A 23,387-nucleotide genomic window follows, 5' to 3' on the forward strand; every position below is an offset into this window, starting at 1 on the left:
CCCCTGATCTCTATGACACGTTGGAACACTTAGCGCTTAGTCTTGAATTCAAAACCTCTTTGTCTTAATGCCCTGTACCAGCTAAACAATTTTTTCAAACTTTTCTGTCTTTCGCGTGGAAATTTCAGTACGTGTGTGTAAAAACCAGAACACCAGTACAAACAAAAAAAATAATATTTCGCGAAGATCAATAAAAAGTGGTGTGTGGATGTTGTTTTTAAGGCCCCAAGAGTGTGTTTACCAATAAAAATGACTTACCTAAGCATTATATAATTCAAGATTTTTTCAAAAAATCGCGGATTCGCGGGTTCACCGGTCCGGAGAATTTGTACTACGTTGTAAAAAATTATATGAGGGAGATGACTTTATTTTGATTTCATTAATACTTTAAAATAATTTTTAAATTGTTGAACTGTTGAAATCTATATTGTTGTTTTTTTGTTGATTTCATTATTATTCACTTTACTTGTTGCTATTAATAGTACTTTGGATATCATTGAATTTGTCAAATTGAATCTTTGGTTGTTATAGAAATCATTTATACCCATTTACTCAACAAATTTATATAATATTAAAATTTTAACAAAAATGATGATTAGAAGTATATTAGGGCTTCAATCAAGAAGAATAATATCTAGAAGAGCTATATATCCAAACCCATTGGTTTATAGATCATTACATTCTTCATTAATAAGATTTCAGGAACCTGTGAAACCAAAAGAATCACATGTGGCAACACCATCAACACCAGCTGCTAAATCAGTACCAAAAAAATCATTATGGGAAAAAATTAAACATGAAGCTAATCATTATTGGGATGGTACTAAATTATTAGGTCTTGAAACTAAGATTTCTACAAAATTATTATTGAAAAGTGCTGCTGGTTATGAATTAACTAGAAGAGAACATAAACAATTGAAAAGAACTACACAAGATGTTGTTAGATTAGTGCCCTTTGCGATGTTTATCTTGGTTCCATTTGCTGAATTATTATTACCTGTTGCTTTAAAATTATTCCCAAATATGTTACCATCAACTTATGAATCTAAATTAGATAAAGAGAAAAAAATGAAAAGATTAAGAAAAACTAGAGAAATTGTTAGTGAAGTTTTAAGAGATACTGTTCGTGTTAGATTACCAAGTTATGTTACTGAAGATCAAAAGGCTGATTTTAGAGAATTTTTCCGTAAAGTTAGATCTGGTACTGAATCTCCATCAAAATCTCAATTATTAAGAGTTGCAAGATTATTTAAAGATGATACTGTATTAGATAATTTACAAAGAGCTCAATTAGTTGCGGTTTCTAAATATATTAATACTTCACCAATTGGTACTAATCAAATGCTTAGATTTAGAATTAGATATAAATTATTAAAAATCAAACAAGATGATAAAGCTATTGATTATGAAGGTATAGATCAATTATCAACAATTGAGTTACAAGCCGCTTGTGCTTCAAGAGGTATTAAAATTAATGGTGTTGCTCCACATGAATTAAAAGATGATTTATCAATTTGGTTACATTTAAGATTGAAAGAAAAAATTCCATCAACTTTATTGATCTTATCAAATGCTTATACTTATGGTGATATTGAATCAAGAGAATCATTATATGATGCCTTACAATCAGTATTAAGTGCTATTCCAGATGAATTGTATCATGAAGCTGAAGCTGAAGTTGCCAAAGATGATGTTACAAATAAACAAAGATTAGAATTGATTAAAGAACAAGAACAATTAATTAAAACTGAAACTAAACAAGAAGATGAAAGTGGTACTGTTGTTCAAGTTAAAGATAAAATTAATTTAGATGATGCTGATCGTTCAACCCCAAGAAAACCATTAGATAAATAAATTTAGAAAAACTCAAAGAAGTGATATTATTTGATAGATAATCTTGTATATATAAATACTATAGTATATACCCCTTTTATAAAGATAAAAGCATGTAATATATATATAGCTATATATATAATATCAATTTCCCTCTGTCCAATCAAAATCTTTAAAAATTTCACTCATTTCACTTATACGTTCATCATTTTTGATCCAATAACCTTGCTTTTTGATAATCCAAGGATCAACACCCAAGACACCACCTATAACTTCTCTTGCAAATAAATCACCACGAGGCCAATTATAAACATCTTCCACAATATGACCAATCCCACCATTTAAATTAAACCAAACATGGAAAAAGGGTGCTTCTTTAGCAATTGAATAACGGAATGCATCACGTCCCATGGTTTCTGAATTTTTATTTGTATTTATTATAGATTTATGTTGCTGTTCTAATTCTGAAGAATTTTCAATTATTGCTTGTTTGAAAAAACCCTCAATTGTTGATGATAATGATAAAGGAATAGGAACTGCAATTATAGCAGCATGATTATGTTTCTTGATTGAAGATTCATAAAATATAACAGATTTATTTAATTTAGTATAATAAAATTTTGATAATGAAATCATATAATTTCTAATTTCATCCCATTCATCTTCATCACAATTTATGGTATTTTGAACATGATTTATTGGAATAATCATTGTGGAAAATTTTGTTATTGAAGGATTAGGTGTTAAAGTTAAATAAACTTTATCACTCATACTTAAGATATCACAACAATTATCATTTTCAATACATAATTGACAACGATCCAAAATCTTGGCCAGATTTTTAGCCTGTGAAGTTTCAATGTTTTTCAAATCAATAGAACCTTTTTGAATATGTTTTGCTAATGAATCTGATTGATCATCTTGATAATCTAAATCTGTGGAGAATTTTTTATCTTTTATAATGTTTTGAATATCTGATTTTCGTAAGCCAGTTGTTGTTTTCTCTTCACGTATCATATCTTCAATAGTCATATCATCTGGATTAGTTATGGATGTATAATTTTTCTGTAAGTTTAATATATCATTCTGTTGCTTTATAGATTTACCTTTGTTATGTTGTTGATAAAATTTTGTTTTCAAGTTTTCATATTCAGATTCAAGTTCTGGTAAGTCTGATGATTTCCTTAGTTTTGCCTTGAGTATTTTAGCATTTAATTCATTCAAATGTGTTTGTGTTATAGGTTCATTATCTGTATGTTTTGGCTCAACTAATTCATATTCATCATTGAAATCTTTTGTATCTTTTATTGGCCTGTCATCTCTTTCCCTATAATCATCTCTATGTCTATGTGATCTATACCTATGTTCCTTTTCTTTATCTCTATAATCTCTTGAGCTTCTATGACGATCTGATCTATGTGAATGTGAACTTTCATGATGACGCCTATGTGAACTTCCATGTGAACTTCCATGACGATGAGATGAAGATCTATGATGGTGTCTATCATCTCCATGTCTTGATGAATGATTTCGATCTTTTCCATCACGATGATGATCTCTTGAAGAGCTATGACTCTGTTCCTCTGACATTCTTTTAATTTGAATTTTTGTTGATGTTTGAACTGTTTCTATGATGTTTTCACATTATTAAAGAAAAAATTATACTTATATGAAAAAAAAAGTAAACAATTCGGACTTCCAGGTATAAAACAGACATGAAGATCAAGAAAACATAAAAGACACTTCAGATATGGCAAGATATTGGTGTAATCAGTGTGAAATAGTAAGTATATTCAAACTCAAATCATTTGGTTCAGTATACTGACTTTCTTCTCCCCAGTTTGTTGATGATAATAAAATCTCAAGAAAACATCATGAAGATTCTTCAAAGCATAAGAATTCAGTACAACGATCAATATCAAAGTTACATCAAAAGAATAAAAATATTCATAAAGAGAAAGTAGAAGCTGAAAGGGAACAGAGGAAGTTGAATAAAGAATTGGGGATTAAGAGTGATTATAAACCTGAGTTTAAGAAGAAAATTAAGAAAGATGAAGAAGTGAATGAAGAAGAAGAAGAAGATACAAAGGAATCTGATGAACCGAATATTGGGGAATGGTCAGTAGTTGAAAAAGAAGATACCACAAGTAACAAACCAACATTAGCAGAACATTCTACAGTTCCAAACAAACCTAAGAAGCAATTATCCACTGCAGACTTAGAAACAAAGAATTGGAACTTAACAAAATCAAAACAAATTGATCTAAGTGATTCAGATGATGATACAAAGAAGAAACCAACATTATTTAAAAAACGTAAATTAAAGACGTAAAATAAAGAAATAAATAAATAAAACTACCAATAAATAAAATATAACTTTGTTTTAACAAAAAAATGGAAACAAATTCATGTTCATGCTGTATTATACTTTTTCTTATATACATGGTATTTCGTAGATATACACACTATAATCATAGTCTCATTATGTAGTTTTGGTCTTTTTTAAGAAAGTGATTAAATCAATGGAAAGGTCTTGAACCACCTCTAACAAATTCCATAATTTTCCAACCTTCAGTTTCTTTATCATCAACATCTTCAGCAATTCTTGTTAAAACCATAGCATAAGAACTCATAACAATGTTTGATTCAGTACCAGCCGCAATTTCACCAGTTTTAGCTTTTCTATATAAATGAATTTCTTGAGCTCTACAGCCAACAACCAAAACAGGAATATTTGAAGGTAATAATTTTGCACTAACAATTTCAACACCTCTAATATCTAAAATTTTACCATCTGCAAATAAACCTTGTTCTCTAAAGATTTTTTGTTGAGCATTATAAACATTATATGGAGCTTCACTAAACCAAGTTTTCAAAACTTCTTCTTCACCTTTAACATAAGCATCTAAAACTTCAGGAATTATATATTCACGTAAATTTTTTGTAAAATCTTCAGTATTAAAAGCTGGATCAATTTGTTTAAATAATCTAATAACTTGTGCAGATTCAGTTTCTGCAAATAATCCACCAATTTTTTCAGTAATTGATCTTATAGTTGAAATTAAAGGATTTTCAGATTCATCCCAATATTTAACTTTAAAATCAGAAATTTGACGACCCACAGTAGTTTTTGTTTGGAAATCTTCAATTTTTTTACCTAAACCTTCACCTTCAGGTTTTAAATCAGTAGCAACTAATGCATTACCAGCTTCTTCATTTGATCTAACAGCTTTTGGTCTTTTACCAGAAGCGATTTCTTTTTCTCTTCTTAATCTTCTTTGTTCTTTTGATTCAAATCCACCATATCTTGAAGCAGATCCATCATCTAAAACTTCCTTAACATCTTTATAAACTTTAGTTTGTCTAACAGGTTCAATAACAGAATCAACAGCATCAACAGTTCTTTCAACGGTTTTTCTTGTATATTTACCAGCTTCAGAATCCCAAGCAGTAATTACAACTTTTTCTACAACTTCACCAGTTTTTTTAACAGTTTTACCAATGACAGTAGTTTGAGTTTGAGCTTTTTTATAAGCTTCACGAGCTTTCTTATAGGCATCAGATTCACCAATTTTACCAGTTTCATCTTGTAAAGCTTTTATACCATCTTGTAATTCTTTTGATTTTTTCCATTCTTGTCTAAAAGTTTCTGTAAAAATTTGTAATGGAGATTTTGGAGGAGAATTTAAATTTTTAAAAGACTGATGGAAAGATCTTGTTATCACAAGTCTTTGTGATTTAGTAATTTGATTCCTCAACATCTTTTGATGTATTTCTAAGGGTTTATGATGTATATCTTTAATACTTGATTTATGTTTATAGTCATTTTTCGCCATTCATCGAGATTTTTTTTCACCGAATACTTTTTTTTTGGATTATCAAAGCATCCGGAGAAAAAGTCGATTTGTATGGGAGTCATAAAGGTGAATCATGTATTAATGAGAATTAAAGAATATTTTTGACTAGCTGAAAGATTCATGAAATGGATTAGTGTTCTAGCTACAAAATGTACTTTTCAGATTTTCAAAATACCAACTTAAAGGTGAATTAAACCAAAATTTATACATATTTACCATACAATTGAAAAAGACTCGAAATGATTATATCATCACAGTGCTTTGGCTGAGTAAGCAAAAAAATTAAAATTCATTAAATTCAATATTAAATGGTCTTAAAGGCTTGATCAGGATGATAATGTTTACATAAGGAGTAATAGTAAATTATTGAAAGCATAATTACAACAGATTTAAACACCCATCCATGCTTCAATATTTCACCTCTTGAAAATGTGGTGAAAATGAAGCTCCTTACTTTGCGGGACGTTCTAATTTTTTTTGTCCACTACGGTAATTCTGTTACATAAGCGATACATACACTGCTTACTTATCATTAGTCTTCAAAGTAGATATAATTCATAAGTTTAAATGAGAAGTGGTCAGTATTACTGGAGAAGGATCTATGATAATTAATGAGCTATTGAATGACACCATTATCCTTATACCATCCACAATCCAATATTTCACCACTAGTAAACCCCAAATTCTGTCCACTCTAGTTGTCCCATTTTATTGAGTAGCTTAAGTAAAAGCAAATTTCGCGCTTAAGGAAAATTAAATCCGCCTAGCACTTCACTGGGATTTTTTCTGTACTTCTGCCTAAAATTAAAGAAGGCTGGCTAACTAGTTGACGTACTAAAAAGATTTAATCATTGTAGCGTATCTATTTGATGTTGACTCTTGAGATTCCTTAATGAGTAGGTGATATGAAATTGGGTATTAGAAGCTCACATTGGGAAATTTGTTGTCCTGTTTAAGTGTCTTGTTACCTCGATCTACAATTTCATTTACGATATCCAGAAACTTATCAACAAGGTAATTTCAATAAGGCGGTTAGTATAGAAACATCGTATACAAAAATACTATGGCTCTTTAACAAGTATATACTACAATTTATATTTATTATTATTGTTATTTTATTAGACTGTCTAAGCTGTAAACATTAAATGCAAATTAAATTGAAAAAGTACCTTTTGAAACCTTGGATACCAGCTGAATACCAAAGAATTTAAACAAAAACCAAACTGAAAAGAAAAAAAAGCCGTAAATTGAAAGTCATTAATTGGGTATGTAATTGTAGATCTGTGTCATTGAGAGAGTATTGGTTGATTGTGATGATGATGGGGGATGCTGATATGTTTCTATATCAAATTTAAATTAACAGAATGACCTAAATGAGGATAATCATCTTCATCTTTATATTCAACATGTTCAGGATCAAATACTTGTTCTTTCGATTCATCATCTCTTGAAATTAATTCTTCATGATGCTTATAATCTTGATTTTTAAATGAATAAACATCTTTAATATCCATAGATTCACGAATATTAGTTGTAATTGAATTTAAATCATGATCATCACCACATGAATGAATAAACATAGATCTTGTTTGAAATAAATCTAATGATAAATAAATGAATAATGTGAATGATAATCCAATAGTAATGTGTAATAATCTAGTTTTCCATTTATCTAAATTTGAAATTTTTGGTAATTCTTCTTGAGTCTCTATTAGACCAATAGTTTTTTCATCATCTGTAAAAGTCATTGTAAGTGAGTGTAGTGTATAAATTGAATCTTGAATTAAGAGTAAGAGTGCTATAACTCTAAACAAGAATACCAGCAGATTACTCCATTATATACTAGATTCCCACATTTTTTATAAAACAAAGCATCGTGGGTTAATGCTCTTCATAATTTTCTTTTACAAAACGTGCAGCTTTATCAGTTCAAAAACAGAAAAACTGATTCAGAATTTTGAAAAGCACAAGCACGTTTTGCATAATTTTAAAACCGTCTCGCGAATTACAAAGAAGAACCACACAAGAACAAAACTGACTAACCAATTTTGTAAGCGAAACTCATAAGATGAACCAATAATGAGACATAGACATAGACATTGACAAACAAGAGTATGTCTAAGTCAAGTACACTGTACACAAATGGTCTTATTAACACGGCACCCTTGTTCACGAGTAAACCACTGGAAAATTACTTAAAGCTGGTACAATACTATGAAACAAAATTTTCATGCGTGAAGAACAGTGAATATACGTGACTAAAAGTGACTCCAGTAAGCACCGTTAAAGTCTATTTTTGGCACCAAATGTGGTAAATATACATGCTTAGCTTATACTAGTAAGATAAAAGAAGTACTAATATGTTGTATAATTGTAAAGTATACATAAGTTAGAATGTCATACTTTTAATTCATAATACATTTAAGGCTCATCAATACAAATTAGGAGGACCATCTTGTTTTAACATTCATTACATCAAATCCTTATAGTCCTTGAATCAAATTTGGTATAATCAAAGGCTCAAAGCTGGAAATGAACGTTTAATTCTTTCTGCATTTGAAAGTATTACGTACTAAAAAATAGTGACATTGTTTTAAGTGTTTAAACATAATTTTTTGGGGTTTGTTTTCGTTTAAATGTTTGATAGATCTCTTGGCTGGTTGGTTAGGTTATTTGTTTGGGTATTATGTTTACTTGATGTAGAATACATAGTGAGTATAGTGATTCAAGATGAAACATTGATAAATTACTGAAACTGAAGTCTAATATAGTACAGTAGAGCTACATACTACATAGTACAACCTGAAACCAGTGTGTACTTTTTGTTTCAAAGTTCATTTCTCATAAATTTTAGCGCCATATAGGCTCTATAGACATTTCTAAACTACCAATTCAAACTAACATGATCATTTTTTTCAACATCATCATGATTATCTTGTTTTTGCCAATCAGGATGATCATTTGTATCTTGATATAACCTTAATTCTTCTAATCTTTCAAGATCTTGTAAATTATCTTGAGGTTGTTCATAATTTGTTACTTCACCTTCATGATTTATATTTATTATATCAACATCATCAATTAAATGTTCTTCTCTTATATTTGTAGCAATGTTTAATGGTGGTGTTACATCTGAATCATCTATTGGAATTTCTGATATATCAATAATTTCATTTGAATAATTGTTTAATCTTGATACTATTGAATTTATATTTTCTTTATAACTAATTGAATTATTTATGTTTGATACTTCTAATGTCATACATAATAATAATATTATGGATATTATAATCATGAGATTTATTAAAGATTCTTTAAGTCTTATGATTTTGGATTTTTTGGTTTGAAAATTTATTAAAACATCATTTGGATTAATTGCTATTAATTTTTCTTCATCTAATTGAATTGACATTGTGTAATATTAATATTGATTGACCAGTAGTTATATTCAACTAAATGTAATGATATCTATGACCAACTTATTATACCATTTCATCACCAAACAATACAAATTCAAGAATTTGAAGAACCTTTCTTTATTATATATTAAATTTATGCGCACCGCCGTAAAACATCAAAGGCCTCAAAAGGTAAAATATGACGTGAAACAAGATCAATTTTATGGCCATAGATTAGACACACGAGTTCAAACGACCGTGCATCAATAACTTATCATTCAGATCATGAGATTTGATCCAATCATGCATTGAGGAATTTGTTATCGAAGGAATGGCTAACAAAATTAACAACGTGCTCAATGATCCACTATTGCTATATAGGCTTACTACTTTCAAAATTCAAAATTCAATACCGATACATGACAAAATGATAAATTTAGCCTACCAAAATTCAATTAATCAACCAATCTTTAAACGATTTATATTTAGATCATTGATTGCATTATCATTTTAAATTGACGCGTCAAGTATGTGAAGTATTACTAGCTTTATGGTAATTCTCAGAATTCTACTTTATATCAATATTCAAAAGGAGACATTCGAGGCTTAGACTTCCACGAATATGATTTTTTTAGTTTAACAATTTAGCATCAACCAGCATTAACGAGAATAATTCATAGGGCATATTGTTATGATTCAGGCGATTATACTCAAGTGTGTAGTTTATACCATTCTTTGTTCTATATGTTATTAGAGTATGAAGTTAATCGGTTGTAAACTGTAGTATTACAGTATTACTCTTTCTTATTTGGTAAATCTCACCATCAGATTTCCGAAATTATAGTATGTACATCATGTAGATCAAATTTGTAATTGTCTATAATCATTTGAACTTTTGAGTCGTGTGCTGGCCCCTGGGGTAAGTTGTGAAATATTAATCTGAACAGTTTGGAATGGTAGTTATATTCTTTACCATACTGGATATTATTCACCATTAAAGTATATAGTTGAGATATATGTGATTAGGAGACAAGGATTTGCATCATCAACTTCTACAAATCATAAAATATTAAATTAAGAATACACGTTAAACATAAAACTCATTAAACAAAACAAAAAACTATAACATGAACCATGACAAACACATGATTAATTTTTACCTTCATTTTGTTTGATCAAGTTCTGGATAATCCGTACGATCTTTATACTCAACTTTTAAATCAATATTTGTATCAGATTCTTCATATAAACTTTTAAGAGTTCTTGGTTGTTTTGTGAATTCATAATCAACTTTATCTTTATCTTGTTCATATTCTTTAACTTCATTTACTAATATTTGTCCAAATTTTTGTTCTTTCCCCTTTACCTCTTCATTATTATTAGGTGAATTAGAATCAATAACTAATTTATCATTATTTGTTTCATCAGTAAATTGCTTCATAAAATTATCAAAATTTTCAATAATACTTTCTTCAATAATATTTGAAGGTATCCATTCTGGGAAATCAAAATTATCATCAAGATCAATTTCATAATCATCAAGTAATTCATATTCCCAAAGTAAATTCTTTATATTACCCAATTGATCTGATCTATCAATAGTTATACAAATTAATAATATAACACCCAACACAATCATTATATTCAATACCAAACTTTTCCATTTTTTTAAATTACTTCTCGAGCCTTTATGTTTATAATCTTCTTCAATTAATTCACCTTCTATAAATTCATCATCAGTTTCATCTCCAAGATATACTGAAACTTCTTTCTTATAACTTTCAGCAAAATCCATTAATTTCTCTTCATCATCTGCATAAAGTTTATATTGTTTACCACTCTTCATTATAATATATTAATAGTCTTGGTAAATATTTAGTACTCCAACTCCAGTATATTCAACGGTTATCGTATAAAGATTTGACAGGCCGTTAAAGTAAACCGATTCTTGTCAAAAGGAAATTCAAATATCTTTATAGTATCTAATAATCAAAATTTCTTTAATGCAGTGTAAAACGGGTTAAATCAAATATATAACGACACGGCTTGAAACCTTTTAAGCTTATAAAGAAGTTTGAAGTTTAAACCAAAGAGCAAATTATTGGATAATAATTAATAAGACGCGGTACTGATTCCTGATCCGTCTAGTGAACATTGTGACTCCTTGTAAAGTTCAGAATCCAGATTAAACAATATTCCAAATATAGCACATTCTGCAGAGATCTAACTTGCGCTCTGCAGATAAAAAAGGTGAGCACTGAGAATCAAGATCAAGTAGATCTGTCATCCGTTAAAACTTAAGACTCCATATATTAGCACCAGCATGAAATGTTTAATCAAGCTTCTAATCTATTGGGTAGCTGGTTTCTTTTCATAAGGTATTAATTAACCTGCAATATAATGAAAGTTTGAGGAGCTCATGAATGAAAATAACGTTGAATCTTGGGTTGTTGCACTCGTTAACCGTTTGTATATACAAAATTGAAAGACGTTGAAACTTGACTACAATTTACAAGTAATTTTTCTTTTTTTTTGATCGGTAAGATTTAAATTTAGAATTTAGCACGGAGTGACGGCACTATAACTATGGAAACCAATATAAAATTTTACAGAATGCATAAGTAAAGTGCATATACGAAAAAAAGATTACGATTTGTACTGAAGATTACTAATGAAATAACATCTACTGAAGTCTGAAAGTTATTAATATGGGAACTTGTTGAATCCATTACAGCGCTTTCATATACAAATAATTTTAATGTCGGATAGAAGTCTGATTAGTTTAGTACTTTTGATTGATCACAACGTCGCATTTATAATCATGAGATCGATATAGTATTATAGTTGTACTGTTATATATTGAGTACACTAGTGACGTACAAGCCCCACGATATTGTTTCGATAATATACGGCCATGGTATGCTACTACAGACCCCCTGCTTATATTATTATAATGAATATAAACATTATTAACTCACTGAATGAACACGTCTAATAGCTGCTATAATCTACTCAAAATTGTAACTCGACGTGATCACGGATTTATTAATCACCAATGATGAGCTTGAGAACTTAAAAGATCATATGCCAAATTAATAGTTAACATAAATTATAATAACATTCGCTGAAGAGGCAGTGTATCACAAATGCCCGCCAGATAATTGACGTTTAGTAAATTGTATTATCATCCCCTTCACCTTGGGCCGATCTTTTGTTTCATTTACATATTCCGTACTTTTTAATTGGTTCAAATATAATGAAAATATACATGATTGAATTAATCTTATACACAAACTAAACGCATGTATAAAGAAGCCTCTCTCGATTACAATTATGCTAGGCTTCGTCGCTGATGATGATGGACTTTCAATGTACTATATTCTTTAATAGCTTCATTGACTTGGAGTCTAAATTTAACTTTATGATGATGGTGTTGTTTCTTCAGAATTTTCGGAATTTTCTAAAGTTTTCCCTGTAGTATAATATTCTTCTTTGATTTGTTCATTGATTTTTTTGAATAATTCATAACCTTTGAAAGATAATCTAACAGCAACATTAATACCAATGATGATACTCCACAAATAAATCAAAGTATCTTTATAAATGGCTTGTTGAACCAAGATATAATAAAAAGCTGCTCTCAAACTGGTATATTGGAATGAATGTTCAAAATATTCATTCAAAGTGATACCAATCTTCACCAAAATAACAATCATTTCAACACTAATCAATCTTGAGATAATTGGTAATGCATAACGTTTAAAGACATTCTTGAAAGTCAATACTTCATCAGGACCTTCCCTTAAAATCTTTGAAACATCAGGTCTGAAACGCATCAAAAATGGAATGAAAGTGAATGATGCAAGAAGTAAATGTAATGGAATAGTAATATAATCCAAATGGAATGAAATGCTGGTATAATCAATTTCACCTTTTCCATAAAAATGTCTATAAGGTGATTCAATAGCATTAATATGTGCAGAAACACACAATGCAATATTGATACAAACTGAAATGAAGAAGAAAGCAGTAACAGAAAATATTGACCCTGTGATTAATATAAATTTCCAAACATCACGAGCAATAGAACCATATCCATTATCACCATTAGCTTGTTCACGTCTTAATTGTTCTCTTGCATTGATTAGATCTTGCTCTAAAACGTTTGCGATATCTTCATTAGCAGCGTGATTAGCAGCAGCTTCTTGTTGACCATTATCATTACCAGCTTCACCAACGACATCTTCACCTTCCATGATTTGAATATGACGTTTTTGAATAGCATTATCATAGAATGCTAACAAATGAATAACAATTTGAGAACCAACGGCCAAGGATGTTGTATCTAATTGATAAAGACTAATACCAGATTGACCAAGGTTAGAGTACAAATGACTCCATTTGAAAGTTTCCTCTTTGGTAACATTGAAAAACAATTGAATCAAATAAGTGAAAGGTTTACCACAAATATTTGCAGTTAAAATAGCACTAACAATCAACAAAGCTGCAAAAATCCACAACATGGCCAAGAATAAGACAATTCTAGTACCAAAATAAGGTGGTCTATAGACAATTTCATATTGATTTGTTGTTGTCAATTCATCTTCGGAATCATCAAATTCATCCAGAGGGTATTTTTCATCAACTTTATCTAGGCCAGAATCATTAATACTTTTTAATGGTTTATCATCTTTAGACACTGGAATGAATAATTTTCTAACAAATTTTCTTGAAACTGTATCATGTTTTGGTGCTCTGACTAAATTACCATCTGGAATGAACACAGCTCTAACATCAGTAGTCTTAAATAATTCTTTTGCTTGTGAACGACTTTTTGGTTCTGTATAATCTGGTTTAGCACCTTCTAATTGAGCTTTCAAATTACGATATAAAACATAACCTCTTTCACGTGAATCGTGTTTGCCTAAAATGAATGATGATAATTTTAATTTTTTACTTGTGATTCTAAAAGCACGGATCCAATATTGTCTAACGTATTTTTTGATTAAATCCATTTGCTCACGAACAGTGTAAACGATAAAGTTAACGAAGAACACACCAGATAATGATTTCAGATCTAATGGTAAGACAGAAGAGCCTGTTAACTTGAAAAGTTGAGTAACAGCACCAAAACCAATTAAAATAAATAATGTGTAAACAAATCCTGATAAAGCAATTCTTGAAATTTGTAAACCAAATGGACGAACCAGAGCATCATGAATTAAACGAGCATTTGGATCTTCTGGTGATCTAATGAAAAACAAAACACCTGGTCTCAAAATAAATTTTCTAGTCATACCAACAAAGAGAGCAAACAGACACATGTATAGTGTACCAGCTGCCCAATAAACAAAAAATGTCAGAGGCATATAGTCTTTTATGAAAAAAACTTTAGATAAAATCAGTGCAGTATCATAAGAGAAAATCGGGGTTAATGATAGCTCCAATAAGAATCCACAATACATTGGGAAAAACACCAATTCAATTGCAAAAATCAAAAACACTTTGAATGTACAGACAAGATCCAACAATAGAACAAATAATTTACGTTCAAAACCTAACAATGGATTATTTCTTGAATGCTTTTTAGTCTTTGAAGATAAGTAGTATAAGATCCCACTATAAATTGCACCATAAAAGATGGATAATGGAATGATTCTTTCAATTGTTGATTGTGGTAACTTATGTCTATAGACATTATCAAGAGTGGTGATAACAGGGGAAATAAAGTAATAAATGATGAATTCTGAAGTGATTGGGAATTTATCTTTTGTTTCAATGGCTAAGTCAAACAATCTGTTTAAACCTTCTTTACCTCCTGTAATGATCAAAAATTTGTTAAATGCTGCTAATATACCATTTGCTAATAAAGCAGTACAATAGAAAATCAAATTACCAAAACCAGATGGAACAAAATATGCAATGAATAAATAAACAGCTAAAAATGCATCACCACCAACAATAATCATGTAAATTGGCAAAGACAATAAAACATCATCATCTTCTTGAGGAACAGCAGCAACAGCAGCAGCAGCAGCACCTCGAGCTTGAGCAGCTTGACGACGTTCAGCAGCTAGAGCAGCAGCAGCTTCTTGGTCAATATTAGGCAAAATAGGAGCATTGGCTGCATTTGGTGCAGCTGGTTGTTCATTTGGACGAGGTGGTTCATGGAAAGCTTCCCAGACTCTAGCAGGAATTGGTTCTTGGATTTGACGACGAGGATTAACAGCATTTGGAGGACCAGCAGCAAGTGCGTTTGGGAAAGGAATGATAGGTCTTTGATCATCCAATTCAGGTTCATGTTCTATTTGATGATCAAATCTTCTCATTTGTTCTCTTAAACGATCCAGTCTTTCAGGTCTCAAAAGATCATCTTCATCTCTTGTATCATCAGATTCATTATCAGAACTTTCTCCACTACGAGGTTCAAAATCAGGATCTTGATCTTCATCCTCTTCATCCAATAATTCATCTTCATTATTTCGTCTTCGTAGTTCATTACGACGTTCTCTTTGTAAAGCATTTTGTCTTTGTTCAATAACTCTAAGAGCATCTTGGATTGCTTGATTTTGAGGATGATTTCTATTTTCTAACATCACTTGCAGATTTTGAACTTCCCTTAACATTCTTTCATTATACTCTGGATCATTAACATTATGTCTCAAATTTGTAGGACGTGCAACGTTGACAATAGTTTCAGCTGGACCAATTTTCTTCAAAATTAAAGTCTTGAAACCTGGATCTCTTGAAACCCATTCGTGTTCCAAAAACAGGATCAGATGGATTGGTATCCATGTCAACAAAAATGATAAAGAATCAAAATAACTTGAAGTTAAAGCACTAGCAATTTTTGAGAGTTCATATGGATCACCTTCAACTTGTAATTCACCATAAATTAATGAAATCAAAAAATCTTCATGAGGCATAGCACCATCTATTATCCAAGTGAATAGTCTACTAGCAGCTTTCCAAAACAATGGTATTTGAATCAGAACACCAAATAGCAAACCTGAAATTGTTAACCCGTAACGGAACAAGTGAACAAAAGTATCTTTAAATTTAACAAAAATTAACTTTAGTGGGACTCTATCTGGTGTATCTTCTTTGAATTGTGTGGTGAATTTATATTTGACATGACAAATATCACAACTTGGATCTCTACCTGAATGTTTTAACCATTCTTCAAGACAACCTTGGTGAATATATTTGATTGAACCTCTGCATTTACATGGGTAAAATAATGGATCATCCGGAGTGGCTTCACCACGACAGATACGACAAAATTGTTCTTCCATGTTGTAAATCAATATGAGCCTGCCTGTGAATCTCTAGAGATAACCAGTTGTCTTTAACAGACTTCTTTATAAAGAGAAAAACGATGTTTCCTTTCCTTTTATTAATGACAAACTCTTTGTAACCAATAATTTATCGATTAGTTAGGACAACAAAGGATAACACCTTTTTATAACCAAACAATATCTTATGTAAACCGATAAAAATGCAGCGGTAACCTAGCTGAACCTTGTACTGGTTATTGAACAGGTAAATCAGGAATGATTATTCAATGCAACTAGCAAAAAATGATATACTGAAACCAACAAAATATTACGTTGTGTCACTTCGCTTTTTCAGCAAAAAAAAAGCCATAAACAATTCAGCGCTAAAAAAATCGAAATCATCAACTGAAATATTCGCGAATGTTCTATAGCTTTGATTACATAAGCGATGAGCTAATAAACCATGTATCACCCGGATATCCACAGATCAATTTCGCGGCTCAAATATACCTTTATTTACATTTTGAACCTTTTATATTAATCATTAGAGAAGAGGTTGAAAAAGAGGCGGTATTCCAAGTCAAAATGATTAGAAGACAACCAACTACAATCACACTTTCTCCAGAAGATGTTATCAGTTATGATGATGAAAAAGCTAAACAACAACAACAACAATCATTGAATCAAAATCAAAACTCATATAATCAAAATGGTAATACTTCTCAAGATTCTGTTTTACAAAGATTACAAAGTCTGAAATCAAAAGATGAAAGAATTGGGTTGAGAACCAGTAGTAGAAATTGAGATTCAATCCACCTGGCCTGTGTTTCAGTTGATGAAGGGATCAATCATGAAGTGAACACTTCAATCCCATTACATTGTTATTGTTCAGATTTATTGTTTTGCTCATAAAGTCCAGCGCAGTTAGTTCTACAAACACATTAAAAACATTGATGTATTAAAATTAAGCATTAATGAATGATTAGCAAACAGTCTATTATCCTCCCCAAATTGTTAAACTAAAAGTTGCTGTAAAAAAAATAATTCATAAAAAAAAGAATAGAAAAAAAACATTAAACTCCATTTTCCTTGGACCTAGAAATAACACAATAAATAAAGCATACAAATATAATTTGAAAACAAAAAAGTTTTTTTTTTTTTTTTGCTTGAGAATGGTTGGTAATGGTGATAAGCTAAAGAGGATTGATCTTGTTATAAGTCAACAAAATATTGCTGGTATATAAGTCTAATGGTAATAATTTTCATTTGAAATATTTTTTAAACCTATCCAAAACAGACATACTTGTGTAATATCTAACTTGACGACTACCATTAGTATTCTGTAAGCTAACCAAATTTTTTTGTTGATTGATTGAATTTGAACATGAGCCATTTACTGGCGTATCAGTACCCATTAGTGTACCTTGAGTACTTGAAAACAGTTCATCATCACTATCAATTGACTTGAAACTCTCATCATCATTTTCTTTTGTGATATTATCAATAGGATTTTGACGGTTATCAATATCTGATGATTCGAATGGACTTATATCACCAGCTGAAATATTTGTAAAAGCACTCGTATCAGTATCAGATCTATAGTTCAAAGGATTATTATTTGAACCTTCATTTGTGACTTGATTTGAACTGGATTCAGTTGAGTGATCTAAAGTTGGAGAAAAGGCATCAAATGAAGTATAATTTTCATCAATGGTTGATTTCAGATCTTCATTATAAATACTGAGATCTTCTGGATAAATCACGTTATTTTCAATACCTGTTGAATCCTTTTCAATTTTAAATTTAGAAGTTGTAAGCCATTGTCCATCAACAACGTACTATCAAAATGTTAGTATAATCTCACACCAAATAATTGATGAAAATACAACTCACTTTAAATACAATTTTCTCTCTTGGAACTTCAATTGTAGCAGTGTATAATCCAGATTTACTTTGAACTAATTTCACAGATTTGGACCAGTTATCAAAAGTTCCAGTAACATAAACCGCCTCATTTACTTTAGTAGGCCTTTATCTCAATTAGTATGATATACCGCCATAGTCTATTAACTTTATACTCACCAGTCAAACGTAAATAGAGAGTTAGGCATCTTTCTCTACTCAATCTTTATTATACTACCCTTAATTATTTTTTTATATTATAATAACCGCCAAAACAAAACAAAAATAAACCAAATAAACAATCAAACCTAAAGAAGCAGCTTGTGATAGCGTATACTACAGCCCGTGTCACCCTTAAATGACCTTTTGAACAAAACTTGGTCGCGTCTATCTTCAACAATAAAGGTGTTAATGGCGGATCTCAAGGAAAGATACTAAGAATCACCAATTTTTCACAATTTTCACCATATCCTTAATTTTCAGCCCTTTTCAATTTCTTTCTTGTTCTTTTCGCAAACACTCCCTAATCTTGAAAATATTAACAATTGATAAACTTTAATTGTATGTTGATTCAGATTTGGAGCGCACCACACAGGCATGTGATTTTCAGGTGACTAAAAAAAACAATAAGTTCTGGTTCCTGAGACATTTTGTGGTTCACTTTTATGTAACAAACAAAAAAAGAGACTAGCTCAGGAAACTAACCTTCACATGGCATGTTGCATATATGTTGAAGCACAAAATATACACAAAATGGTTATCACATATGCTAACATATTTAGAAGAGATACCTTAGTTGGAAGCTCCTTCAATTACCTTCAACCTTCAACTTGCAGAATGCACATCTGCAGATTGAACCAATCTTTATAATGGCTAGCTATACTGACCAGCTTCACATTTCTACACATAAATCATATGATACACGTTGAACCATGCATATTATCTTTTTCATCATCCACCAACGATTGTCTTTAATGTTGTGAGTCCGGGAGTGCTGATATTTCACGAGTTGCAACATGCTATATGATTATAAATATTGCCCCAAAATCAATTAAAGCTATAGTGGATTAGATCCACTAAATCAACCATAACTATTCTAGCATGGTTGCTAATTAAAACCTGAATTCACCAGCCTTAGGATCTTTATAATTCAATCTAGTTAACTGATCACATAAATGTTCCATGATGTAGAATAACATCAATATGAAAATTACACGTGTCGAGCCAGAGCAGAGAAGTATCTTAATATTATTGAGGACCATGAATATAACCAACTAGGTAGCCTACAGCTTAAAGCCATATTAATATATTGCTAGCTGATCATATTAAATTAGGATATCCTTATAAGTAAATGATCAGAATCTGATCAAGTGCTTTTATATATACGATCACATAACCAACGCGTATATAATGTAATATATTATTCCAGCCCCGTTGCAGTACGCTATATAAATTATAGTAGATATTATATTATTATATATAGTCATTATACAATTGTATATGCACAGTACTATAATAGTACTACATATACGTTTGGCTAAACTACTGCTTAAGAACCTAACTAGCTGTTTTATATCAATATTTATATCAACACCATTTAATCAGATTAGCATATTGGTATCTATAACTCTCTAACACATGGTTTTGGGGGTACTCATGTCATTTTCCATGTCGTATATATGTAACTTGAAAACTCTTCTATATGCTTTTCAGTGTCAATATAGTATATAGTATATAGTACTGAGCTAGGGGCGGCTAGCTCGAGCCTCGGACTTACTCGCCGGTACTGATTTCAGCACATTGTTCAAGTCTAATTAACCATAATTCTGGCATCTTTTGAATTTGCTTGATCAGGAAAATATGATAGCTGGGCAAAAACATAGCTTTCTATAATCATAATTAAAGGACTATAGCTTTGGAAAATTGGTATATTTATCGCTGTTCTCCTTAGAAGTTAGAACTTGTTCACTAGTCTCTAAAGTTAAAGGTGCGCATAATTTGTAGATCAAAGAAAATTACCGTATCTAGAAGTTCAATAGAGCGCGTAATCTTTTTTTTCACTCGCGTTAATTTTTTTACGTACATTAATTATCGCACGTCAAGACTCAATATAATTGGACGATGAAAAATACACCCCCAGAACAATATCAGCGATGCTAGTTTTATCATCCAAGTTATGAAGAACGCGATGCTAGTTGACCATGTACCAACTTTCAAGTGCATAGTTAATAAATTTCACAACATCGATCAACAGATGCATATATGTCGATGAGATCGTGTACAATTGTACCCGACAATTAGCTCTATCAGTCGTTATGTAACAGCTCGTTCAAACTGCTTCATAGCTCATCAATATAGATATTTTCTATGTGGATATTCATATGAATTCTATCATGTCTTTCAAAGATCAGCGTTTATATTTTGATATATGGTTTCATAAAATAGTAGATACGTCCCTACTACCTAGCCTCATATCACTGTTGATGGACATCTCACGTAGCTGCTTCAACGCTATTAACCATGGCACTAGCGTTAAAGCGATATACGCGTTACTTAACTTGTTATAAATATTGTCAGTGTTTAATGTCGATTAAGTGATCGATCGTTGATTTGAGATTGCAGACGTTAGTAGTGCTTCGACAATTGGCATCTACAGCTAATATGGCCAAATATATTAACACATGCTCTCTTTGATATTGAAGCTTCACAGTCCAAGTATTTTATTAATGAATTCATTCGTGACTGATCCTCAACATCAACAGCAGCTATATCATAAAAAGACCTTATATTTAATGATCCAGATAATGATCTTCTTGAACACAGCTTTAATATTGATCCAGCCTTTATAATCATGCTAGGGCTAATCAACCCCGTCGATTTATTTCAAACATGTTATAGTACACGTAACAGATGCAACGAGTGAGGACACGGTAAAACATTTAATTGAGTTGAGATCAACCTACGATTTTATGAAGCATTAGTGAAGAATGTTCGAAGTATTATGAGGTGATGTTTGAAGGTGTTGATCGTTTTAAACTGTGAAGAGGTATAAAGTGCTCTCTCTATAGCAACGCGAAAAATTAAATTATACACGCGCGTACTAGCTTCTCAGTTTTAAATCTTCACTACGAATAATTATTAACCAATATAATTGGACGTAGCTAGCTTGCTTTTCTCGATTAGGAAAGTCGAGAATTTACCTAGTCTTTGAAGTTTGAACCTCATTCGCGAATTGGTTGAGCTACATGTATCCACCCAAGATTGGGCAATTGTCAGTTAGCTTTAAAAATCGATCACCTTGTATTTCTCTTTGATTCTTGTATTATATCTGTTTCTATGTCAAACATTTCTCTTTATAATATATAGCTACACTCTTAATATTAATTACCAATATGGCAATTACCAATATGGCAATATTTACCAATATGGCCTAGAATTTTATAAAGAAATTATAATAATATGCATATAGTCTAGACCCTAGGTCCTACTAGTACCGGTTTTCAGTGCATGTGTGACAAATTACAATTACGTCTCTGAGCTGTACAATGCTGACAATAAGCATGTAATTAACAGATTGTAGGTATGAATACATTAGACTGCATATTGTTCCTTAGATCTATAAATTTTCAAGACTTTAATACTCCTTGAGAATCTCTGCTAGCTGGCCTTATGGATTTCTTCATACACAAGACGAGCTACTGTTATAATGATCAAGCTTAGGCATATCGGTATTTCTATCAATTATAATTCGTTTCGAAGTATTAATATATAAAATGAATAATGATCCAACTTCTATATATACTGCTACACGTCGTATAACGTACTCCACTATAGCAGGGTCTCAAAAAATTAGTATGAAGATATTGTACAAATTATATAGCGGTCGACCAGCTAGTTAATATATAATATATCTAGGTCGATATGATGTACTTAGGTTATGAAATTGATTCAAATATAATATAGCATCATAGATCCGAATGTACTTTAAGTAATTAATTAATCAAATGATCATTCGAATCAAAGTCTGTTTAATGGACAGCTTAATCATGTAATTGATCATATATTATATTCCGACGCCTATACACGTACAACTCAGTGCACAATGGGCTAAAATTATATTTGAAGATATTATATGTCAAACGCTAATATAGGGTTTACAAATAATGAATTTATAAATTCGATATATTCACGACGTGTATATTATATTCACATATTTGATTAAAACACTTCAGTAATTCTCAATTTTCCGACGTCAATATCAATGATGTTTAAGGATTATATCGATGTAATATTCATGTAATTATAAGCTGTTAAACTAGCTAGATATGTACCAATCTCAACAATAATCCTTGTATTGTATATATGTATGATAGATGCGATATTTGGTATCAATAGTACGTCTTGCTTACGTCTTCACCAATGGTTATATGAAACTTACAATATTACTGTTCAATTGCACAAGATCATCAGCTGATATGAAAATATTGTTAGTAGAAGTTTGAATTCAGCATGCTCAACCATTGCTGAAGACAACGATTTGATATACCATGTGCCGTATTAAATTATGGGAAACGGTTAAATGAAATCAGATTATCAAAATTCAGCCAGACGATCATATGCAAATTGTACTATTAGTTAAAGGCTTGAGCAAAGTGTTTTTAAATTTTGATCCAAACATTATCAGGTTTCTGTTTGACAATTTGACCATAAAAACACACAATACATTTACCGAACTAAGCATTAGAGTTCAAATGTGTTGGGATAAGTCTCTTTTCTTATAGTATTACAAAATTTGATGGATGGACACTTCTCGATAACCGATGAGCATCGACAGTTCGATATTTTTCTCAGTTTTCTCAATTTTCAAATACTCTGCTGAGTCTGCTCGTAAGTAGTTACTTTTTATCATATAACATCATGATATATTGATACAAGCAGTTGTTTTTATGAATTCTGTCCAATTAGCCTTCATTTATTGCGGTTCATTAAAGTTCATATAGAGATGTCGAATACACTAAGTTTGAATTTTTCGCGTCGTATAATTTTCCGATCAAAAAAATCGTCCACAATTTTCATGACATGATGAACACTGAACAGCCTGTAACAGCTAATGTTTATGA

General features: G+C 30.7%; 10 protein-coding genes across 10 annotated transcripts; 3 read left to right on the forward strand and 7 right to left on the reverse strand.

The window, feature by feature from the left end:
- Window positions 1–588: 588 nt before the first annotated feature.
- BN7_1753 (LETM1/MDM38 family protein) lies at window positions 589–1,854 on the forward strand (the record flags this gene model as incomplete). The annotated part of the gene is made up of 1 exon (XM_011277664.1): window positions 589–1,854. One exon carries the CDS (start codon window positions 589–591, stop codon window positions 1,852–1,854), a length of 1,266 nt encoding a protein of 421 aa, XP_011275966.1.
- A 123-nt stretch (window positions 1,855–1,977) lies between these two features.
- On the reverse strand, window positions 1,978–3,423 carry BN7_1754 (CWF19 family protein; the record flags this gene model as incomplete). The annotated part of the gene is made up of 1 exon (XM_011277665.1): window positions 1,978–3,423. One exon carries the CDS (start codon window positions 3,421–3,423, stop codon window positions 1,978–1,980), a length of 1,446 nt encoding a protein of 481 aa, XP_011275967.1.
- Window positions 3,424–3,583: 160 nt separating this feature from the next.
- Window positions 3,584–4,165, forward strand: BN7_1755 (uncharacterized protein; the record flags this gene model as incomplete). Its single annotated transcript, XM_011277666.1, has 2 exons — window positions 3,584–3,620; window positions 3,714–4,165. 2 exons carry the CDS (start codon window positions 3,584–3,586, stop codon window positions 4,163–4,165), a joined length of 489 nt encoding a protein of 162 aa, XP_011275968.1.
- A 187-nt stretch (window positions 4,166–4,352) lies between these two features.
- Window positions 4,353–5,594, reverse strand: TIM44 (protein translocase subunit TIM44; the record flags this gene model as incomplete). Its single annotated transcript, XM_011277667.1, has 1 exon — window positions 4,353–5,594. The coding sequence occupies one exon, from the start codon at window positions 5,592–5,594 to the stop codon at window positions 4,353–4,355; it is 1,242 nt and encodes a 413-aa protein (XP_011275969.1).
- A 1,436-nt stretch (window positions 5,595–7,030) lies between these two features.
- On the reverse strand, window positions 7,031–7,438 carry BN7_1757 (uncharacterized protein; the record flags this gene model as incomplete). The annotated part of the gene is made up of 1 exon (XM_011277668.1): window positions 7,031–7,438. The coding sequence occupies one exon, from the start codon at window positions 7,436–7,438 to the stop codon at window positions 7,031–7,033; it is 408 nt and encodes a 135-aa protein (XP_011275970.1).
- A 1,136-nt stretch (window positions 7,439–8,574) lies between these two features.
- BN7_1758 (uncharacterized protein) lies at window positions 8,575–9,102 on the reverse strand (the record flags this gene model as incomplete). The annotated part of the gene is made up of 1 exon (XM_011277669.1): window positions 8,575–9,102. The coding sequence occupies one exon, from the start codon at window positions 9,100–9,102 to the stop codon at window positions 8,575–8,577; it is 528 nt and encodes a 175-aa protein (XP_011275971.1).
- Window positions 9,103–10,250: 1,148 nt separating this feature from the next.
- BN7_1759 (uncharacterized protein) lies at window positions 10,251–10,934 on the reverse strand (the record flags this gene model as incomplete). The annotated part of the gene is made up of 1 exon (XM_011277670.1): window positions 10,251–10,934. The coding sequence occupies one exon, from the start codon at window positions 10,932–10,934 to the stop codon at window positions 10,251–10,253; it is 684 nt and encodes a 227-aa protein (XP_011275972.1).
- A 1,573-nt stretch (window positions 10,935–12,507) lies between these two features.
- On the reverse strand, window positions 12,508–16,383 carry SSM4 (E3 ubiquitin-protein ligase SSM4; the record flags this gene model as incomplete). Its single annotated transcript, XM_011277671.1, has 1 exon — window positions 12,508–16,383. The coding sequence occupies one exon, from the start codon at window positions 16,381–16,383 to the stop codon at window positions 12,508–12,510; it is 3,876 nt and encodes a 1,291-aa protein (XP_011275973.1).
- A 402-nt stretch (window positions 16,384–16,785) lies between these two features.
- BN7_1761 (CDC26 family anaphase-promoting complex subunit) lies at window positions 16,786–17,169 on the forward strand (the record flags this gene model as incomplete). Its single annotated transcript, XM_011277672.1, has 1 exon — window positions 16,786–17,169. One exon carries the CDS (start codon window positions 16,786–16,788, stop codon window positions 17,167–17,169), a length of 384 nt encoding a protein of 127 aa, XP_011275974.1.
- A 458-nt stretch (window positions 17,170–17,627) lies between these two features.
- On the reverse strand, window positions 17,628–18,425 carry BN7_1762 (uncharacterized protein; the record flags this gene model as incomplete). The annotated part of the gene is made up of 2 exons (XM_011277673.1): window positions 17,628–18,203; window positions 18,420–18,425. The coding sequence occupies 2 exons, from the start codon at window positions 18,423–18,425 to the stop codon at window positions 17,628–17,630; spliced, it is 582 nt and encodes a 193-aa protein (XP_011275975.1).
- Between the last annotated feature and the right edge of the window lie 4,962 nt (window positions 18,426–23,387).

The sequence above is a fragment of the Wickerhamomyces ciferrii genome, contig 00039, assembly GCF_000313485.1.
Source record: "Wickerhamomyces ciferrii WGS project CAIF00000000 data, strain NRRL Y-1031 F-60-10, contig 00039, whole genome shotgun sequence".
Classification (NCBI taxonomy): domain Eukaryota; kingdom Fungi; phylum Ascomycota; class Saccharomycetes; order Phaffomycetales; family Wickerhamomycetaceae; genus Hansenula; species Hansenula ciferrii.